The sequence below is a fragment of the Macrosteles quadrilineatus genome, unplaced genomic scaffold (genome assembly GCF_028750875.1).
Source record: "Macrosteles quadrilineatus isolate MER2022 unplaced genomic scaffold, UCM_ALF_1.0 Scaffold_3__2_contigs__length_128488019, whole genome shotgun sequence".
NCBI lineage: Eukaryota > Metazoa > Arthropoda > Insecta > Hemiptera > Cicadellidae > Macrosteles > Macrosteles quadrilineatus.
Window position 1 is genome coordinate 75,189,332 of NW_026542596.1, and position 23,396 is coordinate 75,212,727.

Here is a 23,396-nt window from a genome sequence, read left to right on the forward strand (position 1 = left end):
TAAAATTTTCATTATAGCCATTATCTGCCAAGATCTTGCAGCTAAAGTAACTGTATGTAAAAATAAATATACAAAAAACGTTTTGACCACGTCACAGGCAGTCAATTTTTAAAATCGAAAATGTCGATCAACATATCAGACAAACATGTATATAAAAATATATTTTTTCATGAACATCTTGTAAAAGAACTTGCATTCGGATACTCTAATCATGGCAATGTACTGCATAAAATATTTTGTGTGTGTATTTGTTGTAGTATTAACACATGACTCAAGACTAACTGAACACGAACATAAATAAATACTACACTTTCATTAATACCTCCTGTCCTACTATAATTTAAGTATGGTTTGTTGTGAAATGATTTTAGATTGAGTGGTTGATTTTATTTTTCTCATAGTAACCAGACCACCCAATCAGGACTACAACGAGAAAAACAAGCCACTAAATTAAATAGAATAGTATTATTTAAAGTTTCATATAATTGATCTTTCTTTATTAGTAGGGCTTCAAAGAAGTCACGTTTATTCAATAAAATATGCTTCTAAATGTATACTATTCTAAAGAATACTAAAAAAACCTTTCTTTACAGTTTAATATTACTAGTGTGAATGGGTCAAGTTAAGTTACATAAAATAATTTGGAAATACATTATAACATCTTTGTAAAGTAGAATCAGACGGATACTGACAACAATGACTTGTATAATGTCATGTCCTTCGCCTGTATCTCCGTTTGTGCACTGTTTGTTTTCTAGAGAACTCAATCAACTGGATAGTTTGTTTTGTCATTAAACTAGAAACCTTCTCAGGTTTTACTTAATTTCTCCTGAATACACATACAATTAATTTATTTGAAAAATAAGTAAAGCCACTTAAACTTGTTTGAACAAACTCAATGAATCTTAATAACTATGCTTAAAACTTGTTGATGATAGAATCGTACTGAAAAAATCAATACTATTGTAATAGTTTCAAACTTCAGCTAATGTAATACCCTATCATTAAAATAAAATAGTAAGCGCGCAATTATATTTCATTTGTTTCTGGAAATTAAATAATGTATTAAAAACCCTTTGAGAACGAATGGTGAGTATAGGTCGTCGCCCGCAATTTTCCCGACTGCTAAAAATGGCTACCTATACTCACAAAAAAAAATATCAAAAATCAAAAAAGTTTATCTTAGCGGTCATATGGCGAGTATAAGTCGCCAAACACCTAATACCCTAAGGGCTGTATCTCATAAATTGTATATAAGGTAATCAATAGATTTCTCAAGCAGAAAAAAAAAATATTATTGGGTTTAGATTTCCAAAATATAACATGAGGTTCTTCTGTGGCAAGTTCATTATGCGTCACTTTAATTTAGAATATATATAACAAAACGATATTATTAAAATAAAAATTACAATGAAGTTTATACATATACGTTTGTATATATGTGTTATATATATTTATATATATATATATACGTTGTACATGAAAATCATTCAAATCAAATTTTCCAAAAACGACATAGAATGACGATAGGTCGAGAATTTCCAAATTCAGTTTTATTGCCTTACTTCCTTTTCAGCCAGGGGATTTCAGCATTTCGAATTCCTTTGACAGATCAGCGGCGACGCAACGTTCCCCAAGGTCCTCTAGGTCCTGGAGGGTGCCAGGAGCCACGGGGGCGAAGGCGAGCGAGAAAGTTGCTCACATTGTGCCCGACCGTCGACGTGCGCGTAGTGTGATGCGATCCTTAGCTCGCGTCTTATCAATAACCTGACCTGCGTCAGGCGCGCGACCGCTAGTTTTTCGATAATTAATTATCATTATCGTTGAATTTGTTTTGTGGATTTTTATTTTTATTATTTGGATACCGGTAGTTGTTAGTTTAGTGTGAAGTGTGTGTGTTGTGAAGTGAAGTGTCAAGATGATGTCCCTATACAGAACCATTAAGGGAGGCACGCAGAAACGCCCTAGGGACAGAAGGTAATTATAGTTTCTACTAGAAATAGAGTTGTTTACATCTTATGGATTCCATTTTCTAATATTTTTTAGGGCTGAGTATTTGAGATTTGAAACCCAGTGCTATAGATTTTACAGAAGATTTTTAGGAAAATTAATATTTTACCCCCTTACAATTGACTAAACACACACACTATATTTTGTGAAGAGGGGAAATATATATGGTTAACAGTTTATACTATAAAAACAGTTCTGAAGTACAAAAGAAGTTAGCTATTAAATTGTATGCAAAGTTGGGTTCGGTGAAATAAAATTCTCAGTAAAAGTTTAAAACAGTATTCCGATTTATTTCGTCGTAATTAAGAAAATGCTGATATAAAAACCTTAATCGGACGACAGGCTCTTATATTATAACGGTAACTATTAAAAACTGCTCCAAAACGAACCTAAAGCTATAAACTCCTTCGAGTCTTATTATAACAAATCATAACCTTGATATTCTTAGTGATAAAAAGACGATCCCAAACGATAGAAGTCATGCAGTCTTAAGCAGTCTTATGTCTCATTGACCTAACACCTCTTGACTAAGCTAAGCGAGTGAATTATTTTAGGAAACTTAAACTTAAAATGAGGCATGGGACTCGCACTATATATTAAGGTGTAAGAAACATTGTGGTTATTTTTTACTTTTACCAACTAATAGGCCTAAGTGTGAGCACAGAAAACATACTAATATAACCGTGTGAGGTATGTCAGATAAAATGTACTCAAAGATTAGTTGAAAATGCAATTTCGTTACAAAACTACTTTACCTGAATCATAGGTTGAGTAACGTACACGGTGACCTACTTGAAACAACTTTCCTGAATAATCCATCAGCTTAACACCGGCTGCCCTCGGTGTACACCTTCGATAAAACTGACAAGAATTTTTAAACACATCGAATAGTTATAAAAACTTTTGATATCGATATTTGAAAATGGCTCATGATTTATTTTTCACATAGTCGTAAGATGATGGTAAACATTGCGGGTGTTTACACAACTATTGAACTGTTATGAGAATGTTAACACCACTTATATGCTTACTACGATAGACAGTACAGTACACCTATATACATAATTTAAAATAAGTGTTCGACAAAAACCGTTAAAAATTATTTATTAAACGAAATGACCATACTTCGTTCAAAAAGTTTAGACGGTTTGAGGGGAAGTCCCCCCCACAATTGTTTGTTTAGTCCAGGAAAAATACGACAAATTACCCTTAAACCTGGGCAAAATTGCTTTACAAGTGATTGAAGTGGTATTCAACACAGAAAATAATGCTTTATAACATATCCAAAATCCGACAAAATCCGACCATGGGAAATTACTAAAAAATCAAATTCAAAATGGCGGCAAAATTTCATATTTTTGTGATATTTGTTTTAGGACTTTTGGCGGTATGGGATGACGGAAAGCACATATACATAAATGAAATATCAGATTGGATGTTGAAATATCAAATATTTACAAGAATAGACTTTATTAAAATGACAAGGGCATATTTGTATGTACATTTTAGTTTCCATAGTTACTTAAAAAGAACTAAATTTAATAGGTTTTCTTGGAAAAACTATTCATTTAAATAACTGTTATCATTTCGTTTCAATGTTCTTACATTCATTGATCTGGTACTCCCCTCATAAAGCAGAACAAAACAGGCCATTATGTTTACATCCACAGTTGCGCAATGGGTTATAAAAGAAGAATGGACCAGTTTCAATAATCACTCTAGGGTTGGCGGTATTTCAGATACTGTACAGCAGTACGAGTTTTTGCACCAAGAAGGACATTATTCGCAGACGTTTGAACAAATATGTGAAAAATAACTATTATATGAAATAGTAAACATGAATACTATAGTATGAAACATCAAACATATCAAAATAGGCAATGCAAAAAGACTACAAAACAAAAAGTCGTACCCCCATACATTTCTTATGGACGTTTCGTAATTTGAACATTTTTTTAGATAATTTTTCTTATATCTCCAGATTTTACTAACGCTTGCAGTTTGTTCTAGCCTTAAAATATTCTATGATGAAAGGGTTTACATTTGAGCTATTGATCATTAAAATCGGATGATTCAGAAACGAGCTACGAACCCTATAAAAAATATTAAATTTAACTTTTTAGATATACATTTTTATTTAAAGTTGTATATCTCGGATTGTTAATATGTCACCAAGTTCATTCTGGTCTCAAATTACTCAGTGAATCTTTGGCTTTAATTTTATTAAAATTTTATTAAAATCTGATGAATTTTAATTGAGTCACGAATCTTTATTTAACAGTAGATTATTTGTTTTTCAAAATTTGTCTTTAGTTTCAGACATATATCCCCAATTCTAAATAACTTCCAAAAATCTTTACGGTCTTAAATACATAGTAACATTATTGACTTTTGTTTTAGCTATGGATTACTTATTGGGAGTTATTAGAATTGGGGATGAATGCCATAAACTAAAGACAATTTTCTTAAAATAAATAATTTACTGTTAAATAAAGATTCATGACTCATTTTAAATTTGTCGGATTTTATTAAGTGATACATAAAATTAAGGCTAAACATCCACTGAGTAATTTGAGACAAGAAAGAACTTGGTGACATATTAGCAACCCAAGATATACATCTTTTAATAAAAAATATTTTTTTAAAAGTTAAATTTAATATTGTATTAGGGTTTGTAGCTCGTCTATAACACGTCCGATTTTAATGATCAATAGATCAAATGAAAACACTATTACCACCGAATATTTTAAGGCTAGAACAAAATGCAAGCGTTAGTAAAAACTTGAGATATAAGAAAAATTATCTTAAAAAATGTTCAAACTACGTAACGTCCATAAGAAATGGATAAGGGAGAATTTTCGTTTGAATATATCTTCAAAACGAAAAAATATATTTTAAAACTGATTTTAGCATTGAAATCAGCGTGAAAATCTAATTTATAATGATGTGTCACAACACTATCATTACGTTTAAAAATATATATTTATATCCAATATGGCGGAACCAATATGGCAGATCCAAGATGGCGGCCAAAATGTGTTCCCTATCATATTAAAGGACTAGCCACACAATAAATATCGGTGGTAATCTCAAATAATAAATAACAAAATAACAAATGAGTGAATATCTAAAAAATATGCATGAAAATGCATGTGATATATTTTTTAATGTGTCCAATGTTGGGGATAACTGCCATTTTTAATCGTCATTAGAGGGGGTTTCCTGTAGACCGATTTTTGGCAACTTTTAGTACGTCACTCTGCGCACCTAACACTATACCAAATAAAACCGTACAATGTTTTCTTGCATTGTTTTAAGGCCATATCCCATATTTATCTGACTATTGTTGTTTTAAAATAAATGGCTCTTAAGAAAAATAGCCGCCATTTTAAAGTTTACTTTTAGACACTTTCCCATGGTCGGATTTTGTCGGATTTTGGATATGTTGTAAAGTAACATTTGTTGAGTCGAATACCACTTCAATGGCTTATAAAGCAATTTTGCCCAGGTCAAATCATAATTTTACTAGACTAGTTGTATTTAATGTAATCAGCTGTTGAACTATTATTTTAAAGGTAAGGGTCAAGTGGAGGGGATAGATTTCTTCCCCTACAAATATCGTGAACGAATTATACATTATTAAACTGGTTTTGCAACACTAATAGCTTTTCATTTTAGGATTTATATTTTATGTTCAACATATTTTATTGTAGTAATGAACTAAAAGTAATTCAACTTCAAAGTTATTTTTAATGCATCTGTTATTAAATGGACCATGCAGTGTCAAAGTTTGTTGTATATCTTCTAAGCACATTGATTCAGTCTACAACATCTTAAGAATGATTGATTTATCAGTAGAATCATCGTCAATAAAGAAATTACTTAAATAATAAAGGACACCTTTAATTTCTTTACACCTTTCATGTCAGTATCTTGCAAAGCATATTAAAGTGAGGTTTTGGTCTCAAGGATTTACTTCTCAATCATAATTCACTATAAATTAACATAAATTGTGTATACAATGATTTTTTTAACATCTTCGATTTATATGGTGTGATGTAAGTTTGATAAACTAGCTATACCAACGCTCCTCTCAGTGGCATTTGTAATGTGATTTATATAGCCACGAAGGCCTATAAACCCAATTAGATTCAAATCAAATCACGATTAAGTTACGATTTTTTGCGACAGCTTCATTAATCCTTGTAGACGATATACTTATTAATTATTTTGTTAACTGTTTAGTCTGTCATTACTTGGGTATAATTTGTAAGGGTATGTTAATAAACTATTTTTTTTCAATTAATAGTAAAGTAATTTCTAAAGTTGTAGATTAAACATTTTTCAAATTGTATTTCTAAAGTTATCAATTGTTAATGCAAGTATAGAGCATGAATAAATATTATTTGTTTGATTTTCCATAACTATTGTTTAGCTAAATTAAAATAAAATAAACTACAGTGTTCTCAAACAAACTATTAAGGTAGGTAGTGAATTATAAATCTTAAAATTTAAGAAATTCCTTAACATAGTATTAAGCTCTTCAGAGTTTTATTTCCATAAAAAATTGTGTTGAAGATCTAAGAACAAATGCACTTCTTGAACCACTAACGAATGAAGAACCTGCAGTACTTTGTTTCATATGGAATTGCACTTTATCAAATTATTTTCCCCCATAAAAAAAATACTTCGTTAACATTCAGATAAGTTCCAAAACATATTAAAGTTCCAACAATACGTAATCGGCTGATGGCCAAATCGATCAAGATTATCGATCAGCTGTTTCTCCCAGTGGCGCACCGAAGCCAATGAAAGTGAGACGGGAAGTGACTGAAGGGACATTTACAATTTGCTGCCAATTCTTCAGCTTCTCCCCTGATTTCTGTTCGTCTCGTCGTTAGCGGTGATTACTGGAGGTGCAACGGAAGTGACGAAACTAGAGTCGGATCCGGACCGAGAGTCGAAATGAGAGTGATACAAATCAATCGTCCAACCATGTCCTGGACGAAAAAAAACTTGTCGAAGTGAAATTAGAAGGATGAAAAACAATACAAATATTTAGTTTATTTTTACGACCTTAAAGATGTTTGAATCAGTTGAAGATTCCTTTTTAACATATCAACATGACTTTTTAAACGTAGAGTAATATTGAATTCAGTTTTTATAGTTACTTGATGGCAAACCCTTTTTACTTAAAAGTCAAAGACAAAGTCAAATTTATTTATTTATCTTGTATATAAATACATAAATATTTAAACAAAATAAGGTGAAATAATAAGAATCTCATGGTAGTTCCATCACAGCTCTCTTAAAAATATTTAAAAATTAATCGAAACGATCTGTTAATCAACTTACTAGCATTGACTTACTGAATAACAAAACAATACTTAAGAATTATTAATTGCTATATTTAAGTACATGCTGCGAGGTATATAAATACCTCTGAGCATTTTAAAGAATCAATTAGAGGCAAAAAAGTCAAAAGGAAAGGGGTTTTTAACAAATAATTCTTAAACAAATCCACAACGCGTTTGTTTTTGATTTTGCTTTTAGCGAATTTCCCATATAGGGAATAAGCTATTAGTACTCATATTTTTTACCATAGTACTCATCGTAAGACCTGGACCTTTTAGTTCCCTAGAGGCCAAAAACACTAACCGTTCAACATTTTCTGTTGCAGCAAACCTAAGTACTTGTTAAACCAATGTTTTTTAAATAGGTAATACATGTTATATTTTAAAGGATACATTTTACTGTAAAACCAATTAGGCAAAAGGAATTCGCTTGGTCTGCAGGTTTGCTGTGGTGGGATATTTAAATTGAAATATTTTTCTGAGATTAGTTCTCCCATCGTAATTAACACCCACAGACAAATTAGTGTAGTATATTATTATTCGAAGTCAGTTAATTAGCTATGATTTAAGTACTAAACGCAGTATATTGCTCCATACTTTTCTTAAGAAGATTTTACGTAGCTTTATAAATTTTTCAATTCCTTTATTTCATCGTGAATCTTAAAAGTTCATTTTAAAATAATGTGTCTTTTTGCACCAAATCCCGTTAGTGTACATTGGACCCGGGTTTATTATATCTCACGTTGAACTTAGTGTAAATTTAATTTTGTTATGAATAACCACTCAAAATACCGGGGATCAACTTTGTAGGTTTGCTGCGTAGGGCGTACTGTATTTTCAAATTACATTACTGGTGGTACACACAACCATCCGACTCGAATTTATACTTTACAATGTACATTTTACTATCCTACCGCCTGACTGACGGGGAGCGAGCTGGCGTAGTGGTTAGAGCGCGGGACTTCAGTCCCTTAGGTCCGCCTGACTGGCCTTATTAACTCTTGCAGGTTCTTCCAAGTCGTAAGGTCTGTCTTCCCGGAGGAATGTGCTATAATTAATTGTGTGTCCATCTAGAACAACTTAAGTCTATATTTCACAATGTACATTTCGTACAATTGTACGCGATGTACTAACTTGCAGACTTGTACTAATTGTACGGCCCAGACAGCTGTGTCAGAGGTAACGGAGAGCCAAGGGTCGTTACACAAGGTGAAGACTTTAATTGACCACTAGAGTTACGCCATGAGCCCAGCGGCACTTTCACACCCACACAACGCCACTCCTTACTACTGGGGGAGAAATAGCTATAAATAACCTTAAATAAATTTTTATAAGGGTCTAAGGGTTAGCAATATTCTAGATTTCCTTAGTACACAAATAGTTTTTAGCTTAACTTTAGCTCTTGACAGTCATGTAACATAATTTGTGTTAAAACAAAACTATATTATTTAAAAATATTCAGGTTAAAAGCTTTTTTTATGTTGGCCAAAATCCGGATCTATAGAACTAAAGCAAAAGTTAAAACGATTCAATATTCCCATTCAAACGGATATACTTCTGATTACACGAAAAAAGTAAATACAAAACACATAATATATTAGTTAAATATGCTAATTATTTATATGATTTATAGTAACTGTAGAAAAAATATAATATAAGGTATAACAAAAGTATTGAATAGTTATTTGTGTAACTGGTGTGCAAAGTGCCTTTGCTGCATTCGAGAAACTTTACACACTCGCATGCGGCTCGTCCATAATACTTAATAATAATAATTACATTTCTCTCATGTGCAGGAAAGTGCTACTTCGCACACTAGCTACCCAAATAACTATTCATTACCGGTACTTTATTTTATACCTAACACTCATTATTAAAAAAGTTTATAGAGTATAAATTGCTTGGATCAAATTGCTTGTATTACCACACACGCAGGAGTACTTTTAGTTTAATTAAAGTGTTTAATTTAAAAAAAGTTACAAAGAATGAATTCATTTATTTGATCACCCCCATTGGACCAGCTGTCCACTACTAAGCGGTTTGAAATGCGAATATGTTATGTTTATTTGGCAGAAAGCGTAAGTGAAAGCTGCGTCATGAAAGCCATGTGAACAAAATTAGCACCTCTATAAGAGAACTAGAGCGCCATGTTAATGTAACGGAATGTTTGACTGCAAGGTAGTTTAGACAACCATTGCAAGTCTGGTTGGTTCTAGGTGAAAGACTTTCGGTTTTCGTTTCTATGGAAACACTTAGTAGTAATGGCCTGATAGTCAATAATAAAGATAATGCCGAGTATTTAGGCATTTTATATTATTTAAAAGAATTTTGCTCATTTCAGTCAACATATGTAAAAAAGATCAATGATCAAAATAACCATTTTTCTAGTAAAGACTGCTACGTCGTCTTCTATGAGGTCATTAATAAACAATTGTATTTCCACGCAAAGGCGCTGCTAAAAATGAAACTATTGTAGGCTAGTTGTTCAATTAATTTTGGGATACAACCTATTTATTTACGGGTACACCATTTTTACAGGAAAAACAGAATATTTCTTTGTGACAAATAACTGGCCAGTTCATAAGTAGTAAGAAAAACCTGAAGACGACAAAGAAAACCTCAAGATAATTACTATAAATAACTATCCAAACAAAATAACTCAATATTTTCTAAGCAACCAGAACAAATTAACAAGAGAGAAAAATAATGATAACAACACAATTAATACCATACAACATGAGTAACTACAGGCAAAGCAATGTTGATAAAAACAGATACAACTCAAAATCCTTTTTACAGGGAAGTTCAAGATTTCTGTTTGTTACTACTAGTGGTACATAAGTAGTGACAAAACTGGAGACAAAAGATTTACAATAAAGAGACACAATTGATAAACACATGATTAATAAAGGGTGAGATATGCTACCCTAACGTTATAAATACCCCCGCTGCAGCAAACCTGCCAACTTAGCGAATTTCCATTTGCCTGGATCGATTTTCAATTAATCTATTAAATTAACATTTATGTTTAACGAGTACCTAGGTTAGCTGCTACAGGGAAACTAATAAAGTGTGTTTTTTATTAAAATATCAATAGCTTAGTATGAAATAAATAAATCTGCCAAGTTTGATCAAAATATATCCATAAACAAGCCAACTACAACATATTATAATATTCTCCATAAGAATAATATGGGAATTTTAAATTAAACATTTTTTGAATTTTCACCGTAACCAATCACCGTACAAAAACACTTTGATATACTAAATTATTTGTTTTTTTAAGCTCTTTAAAAAGGTCTGGAGAAAAATGGATAAATTTTGTGTTTTAAGGGTAAAAAATGAGAAAAACCCATTTTTACCCCATAAAACCCCCCGTAAAACCCCGTTCCCATGGTCCGATCATGCTGGTTCGCGAACTCATTCAAGTTTATCCCGCCTTACACCTTCAAACCAAATTTTATCAAAATCAGACAAAAATTACTCAAGTTATCGTGCGGATGGACACATATATATATACATATATAAAAATTTGAACGAATAGTGTTTTTGGCCTCTGGGGACATCAAAATGAAAAAGTAAATCGGTCCCGGGCCTAGGTCTTACCATGAGACCTACAGTAATAGCTACTTCCCTATAGGGACATTCGCTAAAATATCCTGAACATAACTTATAGGGTTGTCCTTGACTCATCTTGGTTGGTATTAGAGTAATATTATCATACAACTTCTGAACCATTTTTACAGACTTTTTTCAACTTAAAGGCTAAATATTTAGCATCAATTTATGCGTGTGACCAATCATCAACTAAAAGCCATACGAGGCGTTGATACAACAGATAACCTACCGCTTTGGGCGAAAATTTAATTAAACGAACATTGGTTGGTAGGGAAAGGTCTGGCTCGCCTTGTACCAGTATCCGAAACCACAACGGACACTCGGACAGCAGACCCCCAATACGGCGTGATGGAATGTCTACAGTTATTGGTGGAGAATTACTTATGATTTAGCAATAAAATAATCAATTTCCCATCAGAAATACTTGTAGTCCCCTTCACATGAATAGCTTGTCCTCGAGGTTAACAGTTATCCTGAATCTTAATGATAAAAAGGATTTGGTAATTTTTTGAATTATGGGGTCAGCAATAAGTGTAGAAGGAAATTGAAATTTGATTTCAACCAATTTTTTAATATTTCTTCACTAATGTGAAATGTTATAAGATTTTGTTAAGCCGACGAGAAATAAATTATTTAAGATAAACCAAATGAGAATCCCGGAGTCTTGCTGGGGGGAAACTGTGAGGATTATAATTTATAATATTACAGTTTTAAATGATTGGCAATTGGCTTATAGTACTTTTAAAGTAATTATAAGGAAATAGTGCACTTATGATGTAGAATAAAGTGACTAATTCCATCTTAATAATAATTGTACTGACATCAGCGGTCTGATGCCAGTAGTATGTTTAAAAACACCTAAATTGATTCAGTTTTCACACTTCAGTGTAGTTTGTTTTAAATCTATGATGATTATAATTGGAGAAGTATGGAAATCAGCTAGTTGAAAAAAATATAATTTTATAAACCATTATTGTAACATGGTAAAAAAAAAACAATATTTCATAACCCAATTTTTGAAATTATATTATTATTTAAAGATATTTTTAATGCATTAAAAATCATCTTGTGAATAGGTTTTGATTAATTCATACTAGGAATGATTGCAATCATCTGACCTTTTAAAGGAACGATACAAAACCTGGACTTGTTAGCATCGTCCACCTTTTGTTTCACATCATATTTAATCAACAGCCCAATGATGAAAACACATCAGCTGATAGCAAATTATCTGGGGCTTGTGTACGAACCAAAAACCTTCAGAATTGAATCTTGTGCTGGGGGCCAAAGCCCCTCGTTCCAACCACCACCACTGGCCTTAAGTCTGGGACTTTTTTTTGCCAGGCCGCTTTCCATGAAAAATCTTCTTCCTTCTCGAGCTTTGGCCAATTTCAATCCTTTTCCAATACTCAATATATCTTATTCTGTGATACAATTGAATCTAATTACCATATTCACTCCGTTAATGGTTGTACAGACAAGTATATCTGGGTGATTGTAAATAATTTGATATCATCTAGCAGTAAATCTCCGTAGCGTTGGCCAGAATGTCCAGGAGGTCCAGAAGGTCCCAAGGTGCGGTTAGTGGTCGCCCTCCACCCCCGTAGAAACATGCGGTTCCGACAACCAGTTGCGGTTTCGAAATTAGAAAGTTGTCTATTTACAGCTTTTGAATGAAGCGTGTTAAAGCTTTATGGCCCATCGATCTGAGTCTCAAATATTTCATAAATTACTCCAAGCTCGTCGTAAACTCGCTGGATGATTCTACTAAAACCCGAAAAGCTGCATATCAGGTTTAAGCCGGAGAAATATGCGGGTAATAGTTGGCTCACCAAGCTTTAAACTATTAAAATGTGTTTTTTTTAAATATCCTAATATAATTTTACCATTGAGTATGAAAATCCTGCTTGTATATGTTAAGCACCAAATCATAAAACCTCTAAATTGACCTTACATATTTTAAGTTCAGTAGTTAAAGAATATACTTATAATGAATTTTTTATCAATGATCAATATTGAGATGGGTACGCCATCTGGGTGCGTATCTTAACCCAAATATGAGTGAAGGATGAGTGTAGAATGGAATGAGATGACCTGTATAGTTTTGTTACTGAGTAAGACCAGCTGTTTCATTAGCCAAAAGCTGTTTCATTTATTAAAAGTTAAATGATCAGGGACAGCTGAGTTCAGTTTCGATCCATCAAAAAGCTACCGGCTTTTTCAGGATCTACCTGGCAACCTTTTGATTGTTAGGCGAGCACTATAACCACTCAGTGGTAATTTCAATCTACTCGTGATACCTTTACTGAAACTTCAGAATAGATATCAGTTGTAATTTATTTGTACTTAATGTTTTGAAGTTAAACGTTGTTTTTTTTGTAATATATTTTCTTAGAATGTAATTGATATAAGGATTGCAAATACATATTATTATTATTAGTTATATAATTTAACTAATAATCAACCGAACAGGCATTACAGAGTAATGGAGAAAGGTTGATTTGAGTTTGATTACACTGAGCAAAGCCCAAACTGTTTAACTAAATTATTGATATCTTGCGAAACACAAATTCGCTGATGATGAAACTATAAATCAATTCCTCAGCCTTGAAGTAATTAACTGCAATAAAGCGTAGTGCCGGCCAAAAAACATTTGCATTTGTTATTAAAGTTAATAACGGAAAGTAATTAAACAGTGTACACACTTCAAATCCAGCTTGACAATTTTAAAATAAGTTGGAGTTTGGATTCATTTTTAAACAAAGGAGGGTGTAGTTTTAATTGATTTTCCGAACCAATTGTATTGCTATATTTTAAAATAAGAATCGTCGGGGTTTCAACCACTATTCTAACGGCAGGTTGGAGTTAGATTTGGACAAGACCTGATTTTTAAGTAAAAAAAAAAAAAAAAACATAACAAACTTTCAAAATGCAATACAGTCTACTATCTAATTACTCCGAAATTACGCACGAACAAACTCCCATCCATTTACACAAACCAGGCAGTATTATTGCGCGCGTCCGAATAACAGTCCATGGCGCATGCGTAGTACTAGTACAGTACTATGACGTAACTCCGGCGCTGCACCTGACGCGCCGCTGCGCAAACCAGTTCTGAAGATGCGCAGTGGATGTGGCGTGGGGAGGGGGGGCTTGCTACATACTCTCACGTCATAACGCTGTAACGGGCCTGATTGGAACCACTTTCCCATCTTTAGGTCAATGGGATGAGCTGACCGGCTAACACCGTCTCGCGCTGGTACAGATGGTTTACAATATTTTATTGTTTATAAATATTCCCCAACCCAACAGTTACCTGACAAGCTGGCTGCCTTGTATTGATTATAGAACTTAAGTTTACTTGCTGCATTTCATTACTTTTGCCGCACTCATTTCTTTCAGCACTCATTTTTTGCCGCACTCATTTTTTTCGCACTCCAGTATTCTAACCAAACACAAAACAGTGTGCTTTTATGAGGCACGAAATACGTGTACGCTTAAAAATAAGTTGGCAACTATATAAATACAACTTGGATTTAACCTAACAAACGTATTGTTTGGTGTTTGAAAGAATTATTATTTATAAGCTTAATATTAACGGTAAGAAAAATATAGCGTGTAACTCGAGTGCAAAGTGTCACTTCTCACACAGTTACACAAATAACTATTCCGTATCTGTTAACACCAAGATCTTTTTATTTAATTGATTGTCATTGATGTATGTAACTTTTGTTTACATACAAACACAGATTCGCATGAGTCATTGGATTTCGTATTTAGATTTTAGAGGAAAGAGGTGTCAACTTCATCTAACTCAAAGGTTTATAGATTCCTCAAACTTCGACCACTGTTAACAATCTGTAAGAGGTTAATACTTGTGAAATTGTATACGAAATATATCACAAACTGTGTTAAGTATAACGAATTCAATTTATATGAATATTAGACCTAATTTTGCATCATGCAATCGATTGTATGCTAATGGAAGTAACAATAGGTTATGTCTTATGGTTCATTACTTTGTGGGTTACGGTTGACTAAATAAGAATGAGGAGCGTTTTAAATTAAATTAAGCAGTAAATATTAGGCAACGAAGTTGGGTTTGACTTAACTTATATTTAAAAATTTATTAGACATAGTTTTGTCAAAACCGAGTGGGTTTTTAACATTTCTTACAACTCTGCACAACAATTGACTATACACCATACTTGTTTATGAAAACAATTTGTTATGAATAATTCTTTTCAATAACAAATTGATTAATGGCAAAAAATACATTTTCGTTGGGTATTATATGGATTCATATTCTTTTGACGGCTTCATTTACATGGGTTCAATAAATGTACCTTTCTAGAAAATGTCATTACCAACAATCACACAATGACTACATCACTGTCCATTTCACTTTCGGCAACTCACGGTCTGCAGGATATTAAAACCCCGCTAGAGAAAAGGCAAGGAAACTCGGTACAAAGCAAACCTGTTAACTTTCCCGATGATTCCGCGGGTTTGGATGTGTAAAGAGTCTGCGAGCCGCGATCAGCTGGTAAACTGTCAATGGCCGGTGATTCCATTGTTGTCTAGACTGTCAGCTGTGTAACTAGGCCTATGTTCACACTCTCTCCACGCCACTCAATAGAACTAATGACGAACGTCATTTCCCTTTCATCCATCGGGAGAGAGGATTCATAGCTCAAACGTGCGAATCAGACCGTGGCTTCATCTGGAATTTCAAATTGAATTAGGTTTACTTCCAGATTGTTACTCTTATAGAAGGCGTTGGTAGACATTGAGTTATATGACTTCCTAACGTGTTACGTCAAAAATCGGCACTGTTAATAGTTTTTTAAGGTTAGGTGTTAGAAGAACCTTAGTTGCCATTAGCTGTATATGCTAGTAATTAACATCAGTGTCGAATTTCAATCAGAACAATTATAAAAAAAAAAATTATCCGTTTTTTCATTGGTAAAAATAAAACATAAGTTACAATAACTTTTGAGCCGTAATTTTACAGAAAACTGAGTTCTACCATTTTGTTCAAAAGTTAAAGGGCTAAAACATACTTAATTTTTATTAAAATCGTTCGGGCCGTTAATTTTTAGAAAGTTAGATTTTTTCGTTATTTTATGGGTTGTTGCAAAAAAATCACCATAAAAATGGAAAAAAATATCCTTGAGATACCATGGATTAGTATCAAACATACCATATTTCATCAAAATCAGACTTCGTGTGGCTGCAGCTCTGTAAACATCGACACATACATACAGACGGACACACACTGACAGACATCACCTCAAAAACTACTTTTTTGGGTTCATGGGGACCCAAAACGGACATATCCACTCAAAACTAAAAAAAATATTGACGAAAACAATACTTTCTCCATATACTATGTTTAGGGGGAGAAAGTAAAAAATAATTCTGAAATTTTCAATATTGAATGTAAAGATTTAAACACATATTTAGCCAAACCAACTTTCAAACGATTAATGTTTTGGAGAAAGTACCATTAATTTAGTGAAATTGCAAGAGTAAATAACAAATTGATGTCACGTTTTCAATTTAGGAACCGTTTAATTAATATGCGGGTGCAGGTTTGACTAAATAAACAGACTAACTTTTCTTCTACTAGCTTTACAGTTGTTGATGTTTTCCCAGTAAAAACGGTTGAGAAAGGATAGATGAAGAAATATTTAAAATAAATTAGAAATGTTCATCAAACTATACAGTGTTTTTGTAGCTGATGGTGATAGATTTTCATTGTATACGTACAGTACTGTGCACAATATAGAACATAAAACTATGATTTCTTTTGGATTAATAAAGTATAGATTGTACAGTGTATATGGCTTAATTCAGGTGTCTTTGAACACAGTGTCAAATAATAACTAAATCTAGTATGTTTATTTTGGTTTCAGGTACAAAAAACTTCAAATTTGTGTTGCTTAAAATATTTTTTTACATTCACCCCTATACATAGTATAAGGAGAGAGTGTAGTTTTCTTAACATGTTTATGTTCGAGTTTAGAGGGGAAATATCCATTTGGGCCCCTGAAGCCAAAAAAGTGGTTTTCAAAGCGATGTAAAACTATAAATGTGCACAGATCTACAAACTACACCTGTGGTCCGATTTTGATTAATTTTGGTACGTGTAAAATAATCAGTAGTATCTACATGCCTTTTAATTATTTTGGAAATTTACATTTTTTATAGGAATGTTCCTAAGAAAACCCAAAACAACCGGAAAGTCGGATTTGCACAGTTGGTCTATACGATTTTGATTACAATTTAGTAAGCCTATGTTATGGTCCGATAAAATATCATAGTTACTTCCTCTGCTTATCCATAATCACAAACCATTGATAACTTTTATTTTCGACAACGTTCATGCAATACCATGTAGGACCTCGTACATTAAATTACTGTTACTATTATCGAAAAGTAAAATTAAAAGAAAAAAACTCATATTTTTGAACGTGTTTTGATTTGACCTTTTTAAATGAAAATTTTCCATTTGAGGAGTTGAAAATATAAAATGAGCTTGGAGTGAATAGTTACGATGAGATAAAAATACGTTACCACAGAGTCAAAGTTAGTTTACGTCATTATGGGTTAGCAGTTAATTTAATCAAGATTTATATAAGTCAAGCGATGATTATTAGGTTACAACTAAGTTGTAATAAACCTATTTACACATTTCTAGCTTCAACTACTCGACCTTCGAATCCAAACTAACCACGCCATCCATTAAAATCGCATACACCGAGGAACTTCAACCATAGCGTTTTGTAACCATACGTCTGAAGAACACCCATTAAGCTAGTTATCATGACACTTTTTACCACAGTAATCACATAGTTCGTCACATAGTTGGGCTGTCGTTAGAACGGTCCGAGTTGTCAGTCACATTCTCGTATGTGATCAGTGATCAGGTCAGAGGCCACGACACAGTTAAGACAGGTTTCGCAGGTTGGCCAACCTCTGCAAAAATATCCCTCTGATGCAATTACCAGCGTTTTTGCTTTTATGATGTCCCTCGGTTGCATCACTGCCGATTGGAGGTGTGATTTTGATGGGTGGGGTCCTCCTTGTGTGGGGGAGGGGGGTAAGGTGTTTTTCTCATCCTAAATGTTTGTTAATCATTTAAAAACGAAATTGATGTGAGAATATTTTCAGCCAAGCTTTTTATACGATGTACTGTATTAAGAATGTTGCTACGAATCGATAATGAAAAACAATGATCCGATAATTACGAAACGTTATGTTATCCCTTGAAAAGAACCTCTCGTTATCCAAAGAATAGTACGAGTATTGAAAATTTACTGTTCATTGGATATTTAATTCATCTAAATTAATTTATCGTAGTAAAACCACTATGAAGAAAAATTCATCTTGCCTTATTTACTCTGTTAGAAATTTGTAACAAGATTCGCTTGTTTTAAATAAATGTGTTCCGACATTCTTATGGGGGGCACCAAGAAGAATATTTTGATAGCCATGTAAGGTGATAAAAGGACGAAAGAGTAGGCCTAACTATGAAAAAGAAGAAAAAAGTATTGGATATATGAAAATAGGATCACTGTTTCAGCAATTTTCTAAAGAAATTATAAAATTAAATTCAGGATATACGTATTTTCAAAATAATTTTTGCATCCAAATCCATCAAGGCAAAATAATTACCCTTTGTCGTAGCGACATGAAATTCAAACAGCAAGGTACACTTCTTTTGACGATTAAAGACTAGAAATCCATTAAACAACAGAATTTCTAGAAACTTTCTGAAAGTAACCAACATCTGTTCTACACCATCTGTCTCTATCAAGTCTTCACATTCTTATGTTACAACTTCCAAGATTCGCCGCCGAGAGTAGCGTCCGGCGAAGACGTAAATTTCCAAAGATTTCTCCCCTTAAGAGGACCCGGATGAACAGCAAGGGCCATAAACTGACCTGAGGACGTCCACACGCGAGAACAGTCATAAACTTTCGTTCCTAGTTGGTATCACAGTTTATTACTCACACAAAGACATTGTTATGATGCATGGCTGGGAAACTGTAAACAGCCGTTGCGTTGTTATGGGTTAATACCAATTATGAGGCCATGGGGAAGGGGATTCCCTACTAAAAAGTGGCAATTTTTATAAAAATTTTAATAAAAAAATGGCTGTTTTTGTTTCTTTGGTTATAATGTCTCAGAAAAATATAACTTTTACAATAAAAACTCATTTCATCACTCCTAGAAAAGATTTGAAGCGAAGCATGCACTTACAACTCTCAAATTTCAATATTTTTGACATAAAATCTCTTTTTAACTAAAGATACAACCACGAAATTTTTACCATGTATACTAAATCTTAATTATACACTTTTCCAGTATTTATTTTCAATTAGGACAATTCCAAGTATATTATCAAACTACTTCGAATAAACCCATTAAATAATTTTTATATTTATTTTGAAGAGCTATAATTTTGGAAGTTATAAATATATCAATTTGCTTATACGGGAAAACTAGTAAATTTAGTGTTATTCAAAAGGAGATATAGCCATTACAATTGATTCTATGGTTAAAAAGTAAAGTTATAAGACATTATAAAACACGTTTTTTGCCCTAAAACATAAAAGAAAAAGGAAAAAAATATTATTTTTTAGAAAGTGAAAACCTTCTTTTTAAGACTTACTGGATGTAAAAATTATAATTTTTAATTTGGGAATCCCCTTTTTAAGTAAAATTGTGGGTTTCTTCTTTTAAGATAAGCTCAGATTTTATTGTGAAGTAATTTATGTTTCGATTATTTTTATAATCCGTTTGAGTACATATATGACAATAATTGGAATTTCATACAAACGTATTGATAGGGAAAAGACGAACAACTGATTAGTTTATATTCTGGAACCATAACTTACAATTTAAACGGACGTTTGAATAGGGGTTACGTAAGATTAATTGGATTTTCATTAACAGTAAATTTAGTTAAAATACAGTATAGTGTGAAAAATATTTAAAAATCCTAATCAAAGTTATTGCTGCGTTTCCAATTCAACTGTTAGACTCAGATCCCAATTTAGAATTCCATCATCAAAATATTATCGATTTAAGCCTAAACTATTCATGCACTATCAAATATTTCAATAATTTGTCGTTTCATTAACAAAATAATATGTATTCCTTTGGTCTTTTACAATTACGCAATCAATTTAGGTGTTTCAAGGAAGTGAAAATACGATTTAGCGTATACAAATAAAATTACCAACATTAAATAATTTATAAGTCAATAACTATGCGGCTTTAGTTAATTAAATGTTATTGAATTAGAAAGTCCATTAATGACAGGGAACTAAATAGTACGTAGAAAGCCTGAGTTTTCAAACTCTCCAGTGTCCATCCCTGTCTTTTTCCATGGGATTCCTCCTCACGTAGAGGTGCAATATGGATTAGGCTCGGTGTGATTGAGTTATTAAATAACTGAGAGGTTTATTTTGATAACTGAAATTACATCAAGCCTTTCACTAATAGTGTTGTTACGGGATTGCATTGGTGGCTCTACAGCTAATTTTCGGCTTGGGAAAACGTTGATGAAAATGCATAATGTGTTCGCACTTCAGAAGGTTAATAGTTTATAAAATTTACTGTCCTAAAATTCTCGAATGTTAGTTATTTTTAATACAAAATCACTTTTTTGTGTTTGTGTAAGAAATCATCTTTTAAATTGAGGTATTCTTTAGACAGTCGTAATTAAGTTAATAGTCTTACTTTCAACATATTTAAATGTGTAAGAAAATACACCTAAAACTTAAAGTTTGTACGTAATACATAAAAAATATACTAAAAATATATATCGTTTCCTTATTATTTCATTGTACAGTACTACAAAGTTTCAAAATGCCCTTGACATAGTTTTAGTCTTACATTAGTCTTCTTTTTGCTTATTTTGACCCAAGGAATCACTAAATAAATTATATACCCGTCTTTTTTGAAGACCCTGTATAGTCCATCCGTTGAACTTTTTGTATACAACAAACATTAAGCAACTATTTAGATAGTGTGCAACTAAATTTTGTATTCATAAAATGTTATTGTTAAAGAACTGATTTGACTTTGCAGTTTATTTTTATCTTTCAATACAACCAATGTTGTGTCTAAATTGAAGATTTAAAAATATTGGTTTCAGGCTATATATTTGCGTTGAGGTTGTTAGTTGTGCTACTAAATTTCTTAACGAATTCATACACTATACAGCTTAAAAAAACAATGAAGTTTTTTTTTTTTAAATTTCCCGGAAGTGTCTTATGTGAGACTTGTTTTTAAGGGCATTGAAACCATTTTGATGGATGAAAGAGTGATATTTCTTAACTAGATCGACACAAAATAACTCAAATTGAACACATATAATTTCAATTTCACCTACATTTGCCTACATCTCGCAACCAGTCTTTGCCCAACGAAGCATTACAAAATGGAGGTTAAGTATAGCGAGAAAGGAGCGGGGCTTTTACCCGGAAGCATTGTTGGACAAAAGATTGGAGGAATGTTGACAATGTAAATGGGAGTTGTCAGCAATCAGGCTTCACTCCATATCAGGTCAGTCACGACAATGTCAGTATGTGCGTGTGCGTGTGCGTGTGTGAGTGATTGTCAACGACGTGAACGTGTAGGAGTCGCAGCATTAATTGCTGCAACAAACGGTATCAATCATGGTTGCGCAAAGCTCTAGTTTTCTCACCTACCGTGATTGGCCGCATTCTCTCTTGATCGTGACAATTGTTCAGGAATCACAAGGATTTTAATGTGATTGAAGTGTGAAGGTCTGAAAATGCGTGAGCCTTAGATGTGCTAGAGTCTTTGTTTAGGAAATGTCTGTGTTTTTAACTGGAGTGCTTGCGAAACAATGTTAGATGTCAGTTTTGTTGAACGTGGTAGTTTAGTCAATCATAAATTATTTAGGCGACACTCGGGTGCGTTTGCAAGGTCAGTGTAAAATGGTGTGAGATGATCTGTGTAGCTTTGTTACTGACTAAAATCAGCTGTTTCATTGGCCAGTATTATTTAACGAAAGTCCGATTCGGTAGCATCTGAGGATGTTACGCAAGACGTTGCTTACTTGAGACTGCACTATAGTCTGTATGATGAAACCTGTTTCTGGACTCTGCATACCTATGAGGACTGGTCAATGGTTTAAGGTCCGGGAGATTCCTAGGTATACCGAGAGCCAGTAGATAAGTTCCATAATTCAGACTGTATGTCATCGCCTCCTGTTAGCAGAAGTACTTCACTGCCTCAGATCGTCGCATGGATCATTAGTCCGTGAGAACGGAGAGTTGAGGTAGAGAAAACTAATTAACTATTTAAAAGTGAATACTGCTCGTGGGGTAAATAAGATAAGTGTAAACAAGGAATTTTCAGTTGCAATTGGAAATACTCTATTGTAGAAAAAGGATGAAGCATGTATAGATCTGTTAAAAAATGTATGATGAACAAAATTTACTGATTTTCTAATAGCAATTATGCAGTAATGAGTAAAGATTTTTTCAATACTACATTTCGCTGTCTCGCACCTGACGGCTTTATTTGGTACCCTTTTGTTTCGGCACTGGAATAAAAATACAAAAAAGCTTCATTTCGAGCAGGAAGTCGATGCGATCCGTCGTGTACTGGAGCGTGTCGATGGAGATGCCATTGGATAGCGATCTACCCAGGTTTGTCAACTCTCACGCGTGAAGACGACCGGCGCAACGTCATCGAAACGTTTCGTCACTGTCACACGCTGAGGCAACAGATGATATCACTGGACCATCCCCATCATTACACTTTCGTCACTCGTCCTAGGTGTCAGAGAGAAATGTGAAATTGCGCTGGAAAATTTTACAATTCGTCGCTTACAAATTGTAACAAAAAAATATGATTATGTAGTTTAGTTTTGAATGATGTAATATTGTTAAATTATTTTTTGAATCTGAGCCAGAAAATTTGAACTAATTCTAGAAACCAGTAGTTTTCAATAGTTTTTATTTTAATTTTCCTTAATCCATAATGTGAAAACACACAAACTAAAACGCATACAACGATTAAATACTCTTTAGAGAAATATAGGGTACTTAATAACTACCCTCATTATATTTCTCATTATAGTTCGTTTCCTCTACAATGAAGTGGCACAAAAGTACTATTTTGTCTATAAGACTGTCTATAACTACTTTTGTCATTGTACGTGCACGGTAGTAAGAAAAATCAACTCAGGAAAGTAAAATACATAAAAAAATAAAAATCTAGGAGGTTAACCGTTTTAGGTAATGGTTTATAAGTTAGACTACGACGGATCACTAAGCAGTCTTCTTCTATTCACGAAGTAGATTTTCATACTTTGAGATTTTTTCGTAGAAAACTGAACGATGAATATAAGTTTAAAGTTTATTC

General features: G+C 32.9%; 1 protein-coding gene across 2 annotated transcripts in view; it reads left to right on the forward strand.

Annotated features, from left to right (window-relative positions):
• Positions 1 to 1,716: 1,716 nt before the first annotated feature.
• LOC128990281 (uncharacterized) overlaps positions 1,717 to 23,396 on the forward strand; it is a 188,886-nt gene continuing 167,206 nt past the window's right edge. For both annotated transcript variants that reach the window (XM_054412600.1, XM_054412601.1), the window contains exon 1: positions 1,717 to 1,977. In XM_054412600.1, coding sequence (XP_054268575.1) covers positions 1,919 to 1,977 — 59 coding nt within the window. In that variant the 5' untranslated portion in view covers positions 1,717 to 1,918. The remainder of the gene's footprint in view (positions 1,978 to 23,396) is intronic.